The 17,230-nt window shown below is 32.7% G+C and overlaps 1 protein-coding gene across 2 annotated transcripts; it reads left to right on the plus strand.

The window, feature by feature from the left end:
- The first annotated feature begins 187 nt into the window (after positions 1 to 187).
- On the plus strand, positions 188 to 11,984 carry LOC134713230 (serine/threonine-protein kinase Nek4-like). Of its 2 annotated transcripts, XM_063574926.1 has the most exons (12): positions 188 to 477; positions 1,285 to 1,560; positions 5,208 to 5,308; positions 6,010 to 6,032; positions 6,342 to 6,418; positions 7,007 to 7,114; positions 7,699 to 7,879; positions 8,189 to 8,236; positions 8,758 to 8,817; positions 9,299 to 9,389; positions 10,454 to 10,553; positions 10,881 to 11,984. In XM_063574926.1, exons 1-12 carry the CDS (start codon positions 343 to 345, stop codon positions 11,025 to 11,027), a joined length of 1,347 nt encoding a protein of 448 aa, XP_063430996.1. In that variant the 5' UTR covers positions 188 to 342; the 3' UTR covers positions 11,028 to 11,984. The 2 variants fall into 2 exon arrangements, with proteins under 2 accessions (XP_063430996.1, XP_063430995.1); XM_063574925.1 differs by lacking the exon at positions 6,010 to 6,032 and having other exon boundaries at positions 189 to 477; positions 6,319 to 6,418; positions 10,881 to 11,982.
- The last annotated feature ends 5,246 nt before the right edge of the window (positions 11,985 to 17,230 follow it).

Here is a 17,230-nt window from a genome sequence, read left to right on the forward strand (position 1 = left end):
TTTTTTGCTTGTCACGATCAACTAGAGAAAACATATTTTGTACATTTAATAAATAATAATTAAGATTATTTCGCAACTGAACCGAGGAATTGCATTTTAAATTGAAAATAACCAGTAGTAAATATTGATCTTGATTTTCCGAGAACCCAATTTAAATTCCAAACAATCCAAATTTAAATATAGAATCGGGAGGTATTGGCGTTTTAATAATTGTCATAAACTGTTCAGGTATAAACATCTATATTTATCTACTAAAAAGGAAGTTATAGTAATATATTTGGAAATGTTCCATCTTTGTGACTTGCTTTGAGAACATCAGTTTGCTTGTCTGCATTGCACAAGATGGCTACACCTAATGTAATTGGTAAAAGTTGTGGTGAATTTACTGTAGAAAAACACATTGGGAAAGGAACGTTCGGACAAGTGTATTTAGTTACCAGAACTGATCAGATCCCCTCAAGGACAGGGTCATTTCAGGTCAGTTTGTATTTTGTCTTAATATATATTGCTTAATATTTTTGTTTTAACATATTTATTTGTTTCATAAAAGCAGTTTGCAAAATGCAAAAGATTGAAAACTTAAAATTATTTAAATAGTGGTCATCAGCGCTAACACTTATCTGTTTTATATCGTTCTTCATTTTTTGTTTTTATTTACTCTTATATATATCATATTAAATATGATACGGTTTTATCTTTCATACCCCATAGAGAGTTGACTTATTTTGTCAACGCATATTTCACTCAAAGACGGCCTTGTTGTTTTGAAATTTAAACTACTAAATAAAATAAGTTTCTTTCTTCAAATCTGATTAAGCGTAACTGATTTTATCATCAAATTATTCGATATCTTTTAAGATGTGTGCAGCTATGAAAAATTCAAAAGTTTATGTGATGCTTGCATGATCACACTGACATCTAAGCTTTCAACCGAACGACATATTAAACATGTACCTAAAAAAGGGGGAAACTTTTACTTAAGTTTAAGTTTGTGATCAAATTAAACAATATATAAAGCTTTACCCGTTTCAATTGATCTCCATCAAGGAATAACACTTAAAAAAAAAAATAAAAAAATAATATGGAACACATCTATGAATTTTTCAAGATATCAAAACAGTACATTTTTTTCATCTCTTCGCAGTGTCGGATCCAGGGGCGGGGGCTGGGTTGGGAACCCCCTTTTGAAAATGGCTGGATTCGTCTCTGCTTCACGTGTCATTTCATGTAACTCTTGACTTTGAGTATTTGTTATATTAAAAGTTTACTCATATTTTTTTTCAGCCTACAAACTATGCTATGAAAGTCATCAATTTAAGCCGAGCGAACGGACGAGAACATGAACTTCTAGACCGAGAAACTCAAATACTATCTGACCTCAAGCGGTTCAAACACCAGAATATAGTTCAGTACGTAGAGTGCTTCCGCCAAGGAGATAGTGCTTATATAATAATGGAGTATTGTGAGCGTGGTACGTTATACGAGTACATCCGACAAAACAAGGTCGTCTCAGAATATATGTTTGTAGAATTCGTCAGACAGATGGCGTCTGGATTAGAAGTAAGAAACGCTATTTTATTTCATACTGAAAAAAAAAAAAAAAAATGTACAGTTTTACTCAGGATGTTCTATTTACATGTTAAGAATAGATCATCATAGCTGTATTGATATAAAATTGTCGTTATTGTTTCACTTTGAGTTCTCAATGATCTTTAACTGTGTACTTGATTAGGTCTTTTAACTTTCTTTACTCGAGTGTCACTGATGACACTTTTGTAGACGAAACGCATTTCACGAATATGATTACATTATAAGGTCTTATATATTTGATCTGAGATAATTATAATTATAGTAGTCTCAGACTTGGTGAGCTATTTATTTTTGTCCACTAAAAACTTCAATAAGACGAATAACGACGTGAATGTATCAAACAATCATCAGAGTAATGTAAAGACTTGGTGTGTTTGTCAATGAGACCACCATCAACCGAAGACTTGGTGTGTTTGTCAATGAGACCACCATCAACCGAAGACTTGGTGTGTTTGTCAATGAGGCCACCATCTACCGAAGACTTGATGTGTTTGTCAATGAGACCACCATCAACCGAAGACTTGAAAGACAAGGATTTGAAGAAGGATATGGAGAGTTACTACTACCTTCAACAATGAGCTCTATCAATTGTAAAGCAGACCAATTGAAGAAAAGTGTCAATAAGACCATTATCAACCGAAGACTTGGTATGTTTGTCAATGAGATCACCATCAACTGAAGACTTGGTGTGTTTGTCACTGAGACCACCATCAACCGAAGACTTGGTGTGTTTGTCAATGAGACCACCATCAACCGAAGACTTGGTGTGTTTGTCAATGAAACCACTATCAACCGAAGACTTCAAGTCTTGGTGTGTTTTTCAATGAGACCACCATCAATCGAAGACGGCTTGATGTGTTCGTCAATGAGACCACCATCAACCACAGACTTGATGTGTTTGTCAATGAGACCACCATCAAACGAAGACTTGATGTGTTTGTCAATGAGACCACCATCAACCGAAGACTTGGTGTGTTTGTCAATGAGACCACCATCAACCGAAGACTTGGTGTGTTTGTCAATGAGATCACCATCAACCGAAGACTTGGTGTGTTTGTCAATGAGGCCACCATCTACCGAAGACTTGATGTGTTTGTCAATGAGACCACCATCAACCGAAGACTTAAAAGACAAGGATTTGAAGAAGGATATGGAGAGTTACTACTACCTTCAACAATGAGCTCTATCAATTGTAAAGCAGACCAATTGAAGAAAAGTGTCAATAAGACCATTATCAACCGAAGACTTGGTATGTTTGTCAATGAGATCACCATCAACTGAAGACTTGGTGTGTTTGTCACTGAGACCACCATCAACCGAAGACTTGGTGTGTTTGTCAATGAGACCACCATCAACCGAAGACTTGGTGTGTTTGTCAATGAGACCACTATCAACCGAAGACTTCAAGTCTTGGTGTGTTTTTCAATGAGACCACCATCAATCGAAGACGGCTTGATGTGTTCGTCAATGAGACCACCATCAACCACAGACTTGATGTGTTTGTCAATGAGACCACCATCAAACGAAGACTTGATGTGTTTGTCAATGAGACCACCATCAACCGAAGACTTGATGTGTTTGTCAATGAGACCACCATCAACCGAAGACTTGGTGTGTTTATCAATGAGACCACCATCAACCGAACACCATCAACCGAAGACTTGAAGGACAAGGATTTGAAGAAGATATGGAGAGTTACTACTACCTTCAACAATTAGCTCTATCAATTGTAAAGCAGACCAATTGAAGAAAAGTGTGAAAAAAAATCAACGAAAAGACCAACGCCCTTCTATTATAAAAAAGAAAGATAAAAAAACAAAAAATAAAACATAAAACAGTTTTTAAGGTATAAAGTCAATGGAACGACCAATTACCCATATATATGTTCGATTCAGATGGTTCATTTTTTCACATAAGCCCACAAAGCATAAATGTGAGAATGTTGAAAATATTATCTATATGACTCTCTAATATTCAATGCAGAAAGTTTTCGACACATTTCTTAGTTGGAATATGTGTATCATTATACCGTTATACCTTTACTATACTTGTATTTTAATAAATAAAATAAAATGATCATACAATGACTTTCCAACTAAAATGAATTATAGTAAGTACCTTAAAAATAAGTTTTAAAGCTTTAATATTTGCGATTAAATCTTAGTTTTGTTTTGACACAGGTTTAATGGGAATTTTGTGAAAGTTTATTTGACACATGCATTCTTCTCTGATATTCCTCCGCGGATCGTACCCTGTGTTTTAAACATTTTATAGTAAATATGTCTTATAACAGTAGCCAGACTAATGTTTAGAGCATTTCGTCCTGTCTGAACAACCAGCATTACCTTGTACATGTACCTTACACTAAAATAAATTACTAGCTATCAATTCAATATACTATGTGTATACGAAATAATGGCATTTAAATTGTAAAATGATAAAAAGAATAGATTTTTGTCACACAGACACTGAGACATATCTAAAGACGTGTGTATCTTTATTGATGTCTTAAGAGTCCGTATGAAGTAGTTGAAGCATACAGTCCCAATGAGAACAACCGATAATATGACACCATTATCCACTGTTACATTTTAAATTATTAATACTAGCTTAAAGTCAATATACTATTTGTATACATGACTTTAGTTTACAATTGATGAGTTGCATTTAAATTGTAAAAAGATAAATATAATTATCTTTTCTTATTTGATTTGATTGGTCTTGTTAATCGTTCAGACATATCTAAAGGCATGTACTTCTGTATTGATGTCTTCAGTCACGTTGAATGCACCATTATCTTTTTTAGTCAAATTAACATGTTTGTAGACGGTAAATCATATACCTACATTGAAATGTTTAAAAAAAACTGTAATTTTCGTATTAAAAGAAGGCTTACAATTTGTTATTTGCATTGGTTGTAGACTATGGCTATCTAAAATATAACTATTTTTTAAGTTACACGTATCTTAGCAAGCGAAGATGAGTTACATGATAAGAGTTTCTTTCTCGGTACCTTTTTATGTGAAATTGGACTTTATTTTCATTAATTTTCATTAAGTGCTTTTCAAATTCAATCTGGTCTCATCTGTGTTACCCTTTCTCTGCACCCGATGTAGCAACTTCTATACTATACGAGCAACTGCATATAAAAATGTACATACATGTTGACGGCATATGATATACACGTGGTCCCGATAATCAACATCGACCCTTTCTGAGCATCTGAGGTCAACAATGGTTATGATGGATTCGTGTTTGTAATCTTTGGTTTTCTGTGTTATGCTTTGTAAAAAATTATGTTTGTCTTTTAATTTTTGCCATGGTGTTGTCTTTTATTATAAGACATGATTTTTTGACAGTCCTTTTGATATCTTTTCTTATTCTTATTATTTTAGTATTCCTTGGATTGCCTCTGAGTATCGTATGTAGTCGGGTATTTGTATCATAATATAATAATATCTTTATATTCAGTTGTTTGTTCTATTAACCAACAAAGGAGCTGTAATGGTTCAAAATCAGAAAGTCTTTTGAAAACATAAGTTGTGTCTGTGGATAGTACCATGTAGTTACTTTATTTCACATTGAATTATTTCACATTAAATTATTTCACATTTCAGTTTCTTCACAGTAAAAACGTACTACACAGAGACGTCAAAAGTAAAAACATTTTATTGACTGCTCATAACGACGTCAAAATTGCAGATTTTGGCGTAGCAAGGTGGGTAGATATAAAACAATTACTAGTAAAAGGGTTATTTATTATTGATATCCACTTGATCGACATGATATAGAGCTTGTTCTTTCCGTTTTACCCCTTTTTATCTTTTCAGGGGCGGAACTAGCCATTTAAAAAAGGGGGTTCCAACTATATGTCCCCATTCAAATGCATTGATCGGCCAAAAAAAGTGGGGAGTTCCAACCCCCCCCCTTGGATTCGCCAATGCTTTTCCTTTTTTTTTCCCCAAAGAATTGCAGTTATACGAAGGCTCCATTCTGAAAAGATAACATCATTTGTGTTGTCGATCAGGAAGGATAGCAGAATTAAACGAACACGTTTTTCACTTTTTAATATTTGCATTTTCATTTTAAAAGCAAACAAGAAATGTTATTAATTGCATCTAGCCTGTCAAAAATCAATTATATGACAATGTAAAAGTGTTAAGTTTAAATATGTCAAGTTTATATAATTCAGTGTAAACATACGAAAACAATTATTGTGCTTTACTGTTACTTTAAAATATTTTGTATTTATAGTAGAGAAAACTATCTCCCATAGTTCGATGCTTTGTAATAAAACTCATTTACATCTCCTGTTGTTATAGCTTGACATCCTGACCCAATCTATACTTAGTCGATAGGCGCAGTGAGCTAGTATCTTAGGCTAATGCTTTTACGACATCTTAATTCCCTTTTTTTCAGAGAGATTCCAGTAGCGGCTCCAGGTAATATGTCTGTATTTATCGGCAGTCCAGTATCTTAGGCTAATGCTGTTACGACATCTTAATTCCCTTTATATTTCCAGAGAGATTCCAGTGGCGGCTCCAGGTAATATGTCTGTATTTATCGGCAGTCCAGTATCTTAGGCTAATGCTGTTACGACATCTTAATTCCCTTTATATTTACAGAGAGATTCCAGTGGCGGCTCCAGGTAATATGTCTGTATTTATCGGCAGTCCAGTATCTTAGGCTAATGCTGTTACGACATCTTAATTCCCTTTATATTTTCAGAGAGATTCCAGTGGCGGCTCCAGGTAATATGTCTGTATTTATCGGCAGTCCACAATACATGAGTCCAGAGATGTTGGCAAAGAAACCTTATGATGAAAAGGTACAGATTCTCTGGAAATAATGGGGGGGGGGGAATAAGCATGCTTTGTCCATTATAAAGATTGACATTATTAAAATTTTTGCCTGTATATTCACGGCCTAGTCTTGAAATAAATCAACAAATATATTAAGTGCACTTTATTTTTCGTGCACTTCATTATAGATCTATGGGTTATTCAGACCCTTTAATCTTAACTGCTAAGTACTTGCGGTTAAATAGTGTCACCCTAGCCGTGCAGATTGAATGATTATATACCGACTTGCTTGATTAATAACTATAACTTTCTCATTGTAAAATTGTTGTATTTTGTGTATATGCCCATTGAGGGCCATGATTGGACAATACTGACATCTTGAATCTTGAATCATAGTGTGTTTAAATTGTGAAAGTGAAAAAAAAAAAATTGTTAAAGTAAAATTTTTAGTAATCATTACGTATAAAACGAATTAATAATTTAATTCTAGGCTTTTTATTGAAATCAATTTTTGATAATAGAAATGTGAGAATACGTTTAGAAATTGTTTTATCATTTTGATGTTTTTGTTATTTTAAGTTGTCTTTTAAGTTGTCTTTTTATCTTTTCATTAGACTGACATCTGGAGTTTAGGGTGTACGTGTTTTGAAATGGGTACCGGTGATTATGCATTTCAAGCAAAAAATATACAGCAGATCAGACAACTCGTTGAAACGAAACAAGTAGGTGTTTGTCATATATTGAAATATAAAGCCATAATAGAGTGTTATAAATATGTTTCCTGACATATACAGTGTTGTGTGAGAAAAGAAGGAGACAACTTACCCTGTGTTTGTTTAGAATAGTAGCCACTTAAAAGTTAATAGTATTATAAATACATAAAGTCTTATCTAAATTTATATGCATACAGATTTACTTGGGAATCATCAACCTATCTATGCAGGAGACATTTAAAATGTGATACAAAACTATCAAGGTCAATTGTTTTTCAGAGTACTTTTTTTAAATGATGACAAATAATATAAGAACATCACGAAAAAGTATTATAAAACTTTTTTGCAATTTGTTGCTTTGTGTAGATAATATAAAATGAAAGTATCTTTATAGAAAATTATCTCATCGAAAATTGTGGTGTAAAATAAAATTATCAAGGTTATGACATATGTTCAGTGGCAAATATTTCATGCTTGTTTAAGTGTTATCTCTTTGAAGACTAGAGTGAAAAATATCCTGGCAATAGAAATTTCTTGAGTATAAATTGCAGTATATTTAGCAGACTATAATTTTGAGTTAATTTTGTTTCCAGCTTCCACCAATGAAGAACGCTGATTACTGTGACGACGTTAAGTCTATTATTATGTGGATGTTACAAAAAGAATCTGCCAACAGACCGACGGCTAAACAAGTAGGAGAAGCGATAGCTAGTCATAAATGTAAAAATATTGGCACTCATACTGCAGTAGAGTTGTCAAAGGCTGTAGCAAAAGGTACATTAATTTACCTTCTGGAATCCCTTTGTTGGTTTGTGCTAGGTTATATCTCATATCCCCTTTTATCAATATATAATTACTTGTAAAATTTAAATATTTTATATTGGCAAGGATAAAAAACCTTAAAATATTCTTAATTGTAAAACAAAATGGATAAGGGCACGCATAATCATCCGCAAATGCATTTTTATTTCTTCGTAAGGACCATGATATTTTTAGTTCCCGTGCAATTGTATATATGTATACCTCTGTCAATAGCAGCGGGCTATGTTCTTGTTGTGACTGACTTTTCTGAACATTTTTCAGTGGCACCAAGAAAAAAGGAACCAAAGACACCGAAGACAAAAACAGACGGTAAGAGTACGAATCAACTGGGTCTGATTTTGCATGAATATAAAGTATGCATGACAGTTAGGCATCGTATAATTATTGTAGATAATGAAATCTTGAGTTAACAAAGGGGCTGACTCTCTTGTCTATTCTTTTTTTATTATTATTATAGAACAATTGTTTAACCATTTTTTGGTAAAATGTAATTTTATACTTAGATAAATACTCCAAACGAGTCACATTTATAAAGTATTGAAGGATGCTGTTTTAAAATACGATCTTTCATGAAAAAGTCAAATGATCTCTTTCGTATATTCAAAATTTAGTCCTGGTATCTATGATGAGTTTATTGTTCACTAAAGATAACTATAGGGTCTGAAAAATGAAATATTCGTGTACACCTTTGGCATTCTTGCACCAGAAATTGGAACTTTTAATTAAATGATATGATTCAACGGTTAAATAATGATAATGTGATAGAACGAAACTTCTCAAGATTTCAATGATAGTTTGCATGAATATTTACAGTAGACGTTTTCTTGTAGATTCTATTGGAAAAGAGAGTGGTGTGTTTAGTGACCATCATTCAGAAGGTGGATTAACAGGTTAGTTAGTATAACTGTCTTGTCTTTCAAATAATGAAAGTTCTATTTACAGATTTTCAAAAAATAATTCAAATCATTTTCTTAAATATTACAAATGCTTGTTATTTTTTCATCGTTTTTGTCAGAAAGAAAATTGCCAATGTTAAATTTAAAAATCCAGAAAGACTCAGTTTCCCCTATATTTTGAATTCATCATACTAGTATCTGAAATAAAGTACACACACCTTTTAAAAGTTCTGCTTTTGAAGTTCCATTGTTTACATTCTATCAATTTCCAATAATCTTTAAAAAGATTTTTTTTTTTAAAAAGAGGGACGAACATGAAAAAAAAATGACCTTAATGTGAATATGACAGTAACTTCACTAAAGACACAAGTGACTGTAAATAACAAAATATTAATTCAACATTTCATTTCTTGTATTCATCATTTTTATAAATTAAATGACAATTAATAACAGTAATATTTCTTTCTTTCTTTAGAAGCATCTGTAATGGGAGCTACAATGAATGAAATATCAAATACACAGAATCAACAGGATTACCTTCAGAAACAGTCAAACAAATATCAGGCGTAAGTAAAAGAGATTCAAAGATACCATAATTGGTCAAACAAATATCAGGCATGGCAAAAGAGATTCAAAGATACCATAATTGGTCAAACAAATATCAGGCATGGTAAAAGAGATTCAAAGATACCGTAATTGGTCAAACAAATATCAGGCATGGTAAAAGAGATTCAAAGATACCATAATTGGTCAAACAAATATCAGGCATAAGTAAAAGAGATTCAAAGATACCATAATTGGTCAAACAAATATCAGGCATAAGTAAAAGAGATTCAAAGATACCATAATTGGTCAAACAAATATCAGGCCTAAGTAAATGATACTCCAAGTTTACAAAGTCAGTCAAACAAATATCAGGCCTAAGTAAATGATACTCCAAGTTTACAAAGACAGTCAAACAAATATCAGGCCTAAGTAAATGATACTCCAAGTTTACAAAGACAGTCAAACAAATATCAGGCCTAAGTAAATGATACTCCAAGTTTACAAAGACAGTCAAACAAATATCAGGCCTAAGTAAATGATACTCCAAGTTTACAAAGACAGTCAAACAAATATCAGGCATAAGTAAAAGATACTCTGAGGTTACACAAACAGTCAAAAAAATATCAGGCGTAAGCAAAAGATACTCTGAGTGTACATAAACACATAAAACATGACAGTCAAACAAATATCAGGCCTAAGTAAATGATACTCCAAGTTTACTCCTAAGTAAATTAAGTAAAATATACTCTTGTCTTATTGGCACTTATACCACATCTTCCAATATCTATCTAAGGTTACATAAACAGTCAAACAAATATCAGGCATAAACAAAAGATACTCTAATTAGCTTACATAACCAGTCAAACAAACAACAGGCGTACAAAAAGATACTCTGAGTGTACATAAACAGTCAACAAAATATCAGATGTTTAAGCATAATATACTCTTAGTTTACATAAACAGTCAAACAAGTTTTTAATAAATATGGTGAAAACGGTTGAGTTTCTTTTTTTTCCACCATTTTAAACCAACATAAAATTATATATCCTGAGTGTTAATACTTTTAATTTATTATTATTTACAGACAAATAGTTCGATTAATGGGTAGCAACAAAGCAAGTGAACATGTGACTAAGATTATTAAAGTATGTCGTAAACATTCAACAGACTACGAGAAAATAAAGGTATTTTACTTCTTAAGTAGGCCAAAATGATTTTTCAGAGATCTACGAGCAATTTTGTTTTACAAGTATATATCGAATTATTTCAGTATCTAAATATTTATTTTTCTACCTTGAGTAACCTTATTCAGTACATATATCAACGGTTAAGATATATAAATAGCTGTCTGTCTTAAAATGACAAGAAAAGTTAACTTGACTTCTGAATTCTGGTCATATTACGTAAAATAATGTTTATTAATGAATTACATGTTTTAGTCACCACTTATACTTATAGATACAACAATCTTATATGTGAATGATAATAGTCAATTTAAATATGTTTTTCAGACTGTGGTAAGAAAGTATGTTCGAGAAGACCGTTACGAGAGGGTTTATCCACTTGTTCTAGCATTAAAAGGGGTAGAAGAGGCCATATCATCACAGAACCAATCTCCATCACACGGCGATTCTAAAACCGATAGATCAGATACATAGTGTACTTGAGTCACTTACAAACAAGCTGTATATTATTTGATGTAAAGTGGATGGCCAGTGTCGGTGTCCTTGGACAATGTTCACGATACCTCAGACAAGAATAAAGATGCAATCAAAAGGAATTGTTTAGGAAAAAAGCATTGTAGGAGTAATGAATATTTTATTTCGAGGCTAGTAGATGTGAGGAATGATATTAAATTTTGTTCATGTTTTTTTTGTAACCGGTGCTTTTTGTCAGGATAGATAGTCTCATCAGCGGCATTACTTACAAATGTGTTATAAAACAAAGTTTCCATTTATACATTTCTTTTTTTCACTACTTTAGTATTTGATATTTACACATGTACAATACACTGATTCTCTAATTTGTTTTATTTTGTGCATTTTGTGGGTTATTGAAAACATTGCAATAAATGTCAAAGATATATCTATAGCTATCATATGAAAATACACATTGGCCTTCAACTTCACTTGAAAGCATCTTATCACAACTCTGCCAACCAGTACTGTATATGTGGTATTTCTTATACTGAGTCTACAATAAACAAGATATGCAATAGATATATCCATAAAAGTAAGCCTGTTTTATAATATTATATGAGTAACCTTGTTGTTGTTTCCGTTAAATTGGAAAGCTACTCCCTATATAGGTTTCTGCTGTTATCTGTTTTATGGTCGGGTTGTTGTCTCTTTGACACATTCCCTTTTTCTATTTTCAATTTGACTATTTAGTATCTATAATCTTCAACAGAACAAGGAAACATGACTCGTTCAATATCGTTTCTACGGTAAAATATTAACATCTCTGTATATGAAAGTTTTGTTTTTGAGTACGAGCGTCAATCAAGGATTTGTATACTATACAAATCCTTGCGTCAATGAATAAACAGGGGGAATCTGGTTCCAGGCTCGTTTAGTGGCGAAGTTAAAAATAAAAGTAACTTGTCCTGAAGTCTCGGATATTTACGAGATCTGATATTTACGAGAGTGTATGTTTTTTTTTTCAATTAAGACTTTTTTACCCACACCAGTATTCTTAAACTGATTCTTTATAGTGAGATTGGATAAAACTTTGTTTTTTTTTCTTATTTTGATTATTCAAAGATCAAAGCATGGTAACTTCACAGAATATTTATTTCAAAGTCTAGCATGTGAAACAGATTTAACCTATAAAACACAACAATATATGAAAGACATATTCTCAAAAGATAAAAGAGAGACTGTTATATTTACATGTTTACATCAATAATAAACATATAGAAAACTTATACTGAACAACCCACCATGATCATTTTGTTTAAAACCATGGACTGTTGTGTACAGGAAGAGTATGCCATGAACCAATCATGGCTTTCTTCTCATTAAAAGTTCTTTGTTAAACTTATTTTGTTGTATTAGTGTAGATGTTTAAAGTAATGTTGTTCTTCAAATGTTAAGATACATCATGTACCGTTGTCCTCAAGGACAGACTACCGTATATTATTGTCATCATAATTTCAATTACCTAAACATAATTGCTTCCAAAATTAAGTCTTGAATAGTGAAGATAATTTCTGTAGTTTAATCAGTAACATTCGTTGATGCCATTGACGATTATGACAAAAATGCAATACCATTTTTGGCTTTCACTCGCTGACGGGAAAGAGAGCGCATAATGACGGCATTAGAGTTGTTTTGAAGTTCTCATGCGCAAACTATGTCTGTCTTCCAGTTGGTTCTTAACTGAGTGGTTAACTGTATTATAGCTTTCGAGGTCTTCAAAGCGTGTCGGCTTAATGATACCTTTGGTTTTTCTTTCTTCCGATTTTCTTCAGGTTTGATAGCCGGGACCAAACCCTCAACCACTTTGTACAGAAATACCAGTCTTTGGCTTGTTCTTCTGGACTGTTGGTTTTCAAGTTCCAGTACTATTAGCATTTTGGTGACCTATCCTTGATGTCTAGTACCCTGTGATGAATCGTGCTGCTCTTCTTTGTATTCTTTCTAATTGGTTGATGTTGTTTGATGTATGAGGCCATTTTGATTAGATTGATGTATAAGGGTCCCATATAATTGCCCCCTATTCCATCGTAGATCTCACCAATGAAATGTATACTGTTTTCTTACAGTCTTTCGGGTAGAATCTTAAGTTGCGCCTTAGAAAATCTAGTGTAGAATTTGCTTTCTTAGTAACATTTGAAATGATGGTGGTCCATTTCAGATCTTCCGATATCTGTAGTCCCAGGTATGGACTGGGTTAGCCTTATTGGAATATGTTTCCATCGAGGGTATAGAATTTCAGGCTTATGTTCTTAATGCTCAAGATGTAACATTGCTTTGTGTTGAAGCGCAAAACGCAGTCTTTGTCCATTTTTTCTAGGCTAACCAGATTTTGTTGTAAAAGAGTGTGGTCCCGTTCTGTTTTTATATATTTGTATAGCAGAATTTGTTGTAGTTTCAGGTGGTCCTCAATTGATCTAAAATTTGGATAGTTTCCATTCTCATTTTTATATGATACACAGAGTAGACGGAAAGGGGAGGGAAATTTCGGAAAGTGTCAATATGAAACAAATTAGTTTAATAGCCAATCAAATAATTTAGTCAGTGTCCTCTTTAGTTTTCATTTTTCATTTTTAAAAAGGGGGATGAAGTTAAAATGTAGTACCCACCATCTCCGACACCACTGATAAGCTTTCTTAACTGAAACAGAGATACCTACTAATTAAATAATGTGATATGGGAAACAAAAGTAACAACCATAAACGAACGTGTTGTGTCGTAGTTCTCTTGTATCTGATACGTTTCCCTCAGTTTTAGTTTGTAACCCGGATTTGTTCTATTGATTTATGAATTTTGAACAGTGGTATACTACTGTTGCCTTTATTTATACAAAATCAAAACAAATATTGATACTTTATTAACGTTCAATGTCCGCTATTTCACAATCAAACTATTCTTTTTAAGTAAATAAAATCTTTTCAAACCCATCTTTGAACTTTTTAAAAAGTAGACTCCTTTCATACTAAGGCTTTTCTACTTCAGGCATACATTACCTTAGCTGTATTTGGCAACACTTTTATGAATTTTGGTCCTCAATGCTCTTCGACTTCGTACTTTTTTGGCCTTTTTAACTTTTTTGGATTCGAGCGTCACTGATGAGTCTTTTGTAGACGAAACGCGCGTCTGGCGTATATACAAATTTTAGTCCTGGTATCTATGATGAGTTTATTCAAAAAGAACTGTGAGATTTTATTACATTTTCATACGTCATGTAAAAGGGGATTTGACACGCCAAACCTTATTATACATTGTTTAAATTGAGTTCGTGTCTTAAATATCATAAATAACAAATCTTTTAAAGTATTTAAACCAATGTGAAATACAGCTATATGTACAATGATATCTATATTTAACCTGTGCATGGGTACTTCCTCAATCTCCTTTGGAAATTCCCTTCACAAATAAAAATATACTTAAGTTTGTCTGAGATTTAGCCCTACAATGATAAATTTGAAAATTTGGTTTGGCAAACGTTTGTCCTTTCCTCAGACTAAACTGAAAAGAAATCGCGACAGCCCCACCTTCACTGTCATGGACTGTCAATCACTAAAGACCACTCTTGTCTACAATGCTTCATGAAATCTGGTTTCGTCAGTCGAGACGAGACTCAGATTATAGAATGAAATTTAAAACCCTTTGTCGAGTCGTACCCTTCCTCTTCGGCTTCATCTCACTACACGATGTATTGTGGAATTTCTTAAGATCAACTGTTTTTGCACTGTCTGTAGAAACATTTGGTCTCATTTATATAGTTATATTTGTATACATATTTGTATTCGTCTAGGTTTAAAATTTATAGAAAGGAAAGACTTTTAAATTCTACATTAGAATATTAAAAATCTACAATAACAAACACAATCTATTTTTTTGCAAGACTGAATCTTTTTAAATATCACAAAAATTGTGAAGTGGAGACCTTCACTCAAGACCAATTATTGTGTACTGATTGGTGGCATGCATTAACTATAGTTAGATTTCAGATGAAATGTAGGTCTAAAATAAGGTAGATTGAATGTGAATGCAGTATTCATTGTACTGGTATATGGTAAACATGTTTAATGATTATAATGTATTATTTGTTCGTTCTTTAAAATACAAAACAAAATAAATACATTTTTTTTTAACTTTCTCAACACATATCCTTTATATCTTATGTTTAGTTAATTTATAATTGAAAAAAATTCTACAGAAAATAATGTCTCCCACAGCGATATAAAAGTATCATGAGATAAATAAGTGGACCATATTTATGTATGTCTCTTTATATATTTATCAACAAGAGAGCGTCACAAACTGTCAAAACATCTTTGTAAAAAGCAAAAACAAAAAGAATAGGGAAAACAAATAAACAAAATAAATTTTAGAACAACACCATATGTATAAAAATGGTTATCAAATTAAAAAACTCTTTATTCATCGCAATTTGATATGCTTGTGTTGGTGACGCGACAACAAAACAGGCTCCTTGTTTAGTTTAATAAATGTTAGTGCCACAGCGATCCGTAATAGTAGATATAATGGTTTCACTACCATAATGTGTATATATAATTATCAAATGTAACCATAACGACCTAGTTACACAAATGAACATCCAAATTTCATCTTACTAAATCAAATGCAAAAGACTATTTATTTAGTCTTACTATGGAAACTGAGAATGTTAAATCTGTAAAACAGAAGAGCTACAAAAACTTGCTGTAAATGCGGGGCTTATTTGAAGAATATATCTAATTCCACTTCTAACGATGTCTCTGTTTGATTTAATCAAATGGAAAGTGCATGTATGTGTTGCGTTTCTATAACACATATCATACAGCTTCCTTTTTTGCACCAGAAGGTTAACTAAGTTTGTTTTAACTTGGGTCACATTTATTAATAAGTATAGATTATAACATGCCCTTTTCCATATTGGCTCTGGTATCATCCCGAGACTCCCATATCGGCCTCGAGGCTTTAGCCGAGGGCCGATATGGGTCGAGGGATGATACCCGGGCCAATATGGAAAAGACATGTTATAATCTTTTTATCACATATTTAAGTTCTGCAGAAAAGAGAGAGAAAAAAACGTCAATTACGTAAAAGGTAAAGTCTTAAGGGAATTATCACAAACGTGTTGTTAAGGATGCAATGACGTCACGTCATTAGGAACAGGGCACAATATGGATATGTCTTTTTTGCCCCGGGCAATTTTGAGGTTATTGCATATGCAAAACCCGACGTATTCGTTACAAATATGTGATAATATATAATTAACTAAACCGATAAGGGAAATGCCCTGATTCAACATAATCGACGCTTTAAACTATGAGAATTTCCAATATGATAACAATCAATCAATTAAAGAGAACAAAGAGTATACTTATAATAGCTTGGCATTCTTGGCATTCTGTTAACAAATCCTATAACAGTTTGATAGAATCAAATTGTTTTTGTTTGTAAAGGACTTATGCGTGTACTCTCAACATTCCTTTTACTGGTAAAAAACGAAATGATTTTGGACGATTCCCCAATGAAATTTTGAGACTAAGACTTATTTCCCGTAGATCTAAGATGACTTTTTTGTGCTGGTCTTATTTTTTCAGTATATCAATATAACATGCGATATATCTACATAATCGAATGTAACAAACGCAAGACAAATAAGTTCTATTTGTCTTCTGTGTGTTTCCAATGACAGTCCAAATGTTCCATCCTTAATTACCATCCATCCACTCTTTAGATCTTAAATCAAATGGATTTATTGTCAGTTTGTCTTATGAATATGTGTAAGACACTAAGGGTTGAATGGGGTATCAACATATAGCAAACTTAAAACGTCCGACAGTGAAACTCTTGCTAGAATACGGACATGACCATGGAGGATGAATGATCCCAAGAGTAGACTGGGGTATACAATTGTAGTATAGCCTTAACTTCTCGCGTCCGGCAGTAAAACTTCTGCTAGAGTACGGGTATGACTGTGAGGATCGCAGCCACTTCATGTTAAAACGGGGATTTTATATGCTGTTTCCAAATGGCCTACTGCAAGGCAAAATTTCTACCCCTGTCCAGCATATCTTTTTTTCCCCACCATTTCAGTTACACCCACCTCTGAAATAGACATTATGGAAATTCTTGATTTCTTGATTGACGATATATTTGGTTTGTAGGACGTGTTTTTGAAC

Source organism: Mytilus trossulus, chromosome 1 (genome assembly GCF_036588685.1).
Source record: "Mytilus trossulus isolate FHL-02 chromosome 1, PNRI_Mtr1.1.1.hap1, whole genome shotgun sequence".
In the NCBI taxonomy this organism is placed as follows: Eukaryota; Metazoa; Mollusca; class Bivalvia; order Mytilida; family Mytilidae; genus Mytilus; species Mytilus trossulus.

What these genes read in the sequence shown, in the direction of transcription:
- LOC134713230 (XM_063574926.1), top strand. Translation starts at nt 343, where the DNA reads ATGGCTACACCTAATGTAATTGGTAAAAGTTGTGGTGAATTTACTGTA. An exon ending in AACTCGTTGAAACGAAACAA is followed by an intron (nt 7,115 to 7,698) that starts GTAGGTGTTTGT and finishes TTTTGTTTCCAG; the next exon opens with CTTCCACCAATGAAGAACGC. An exon ending in CAGACTACGAGAAAATAAAG is followed by an intron (nt 10,554 to 10,880) that starts GTATTTTACTTC and finishes TATGTTTTTCAG; the next exon opens with ACTGTGGTAAGAAAGTATGT.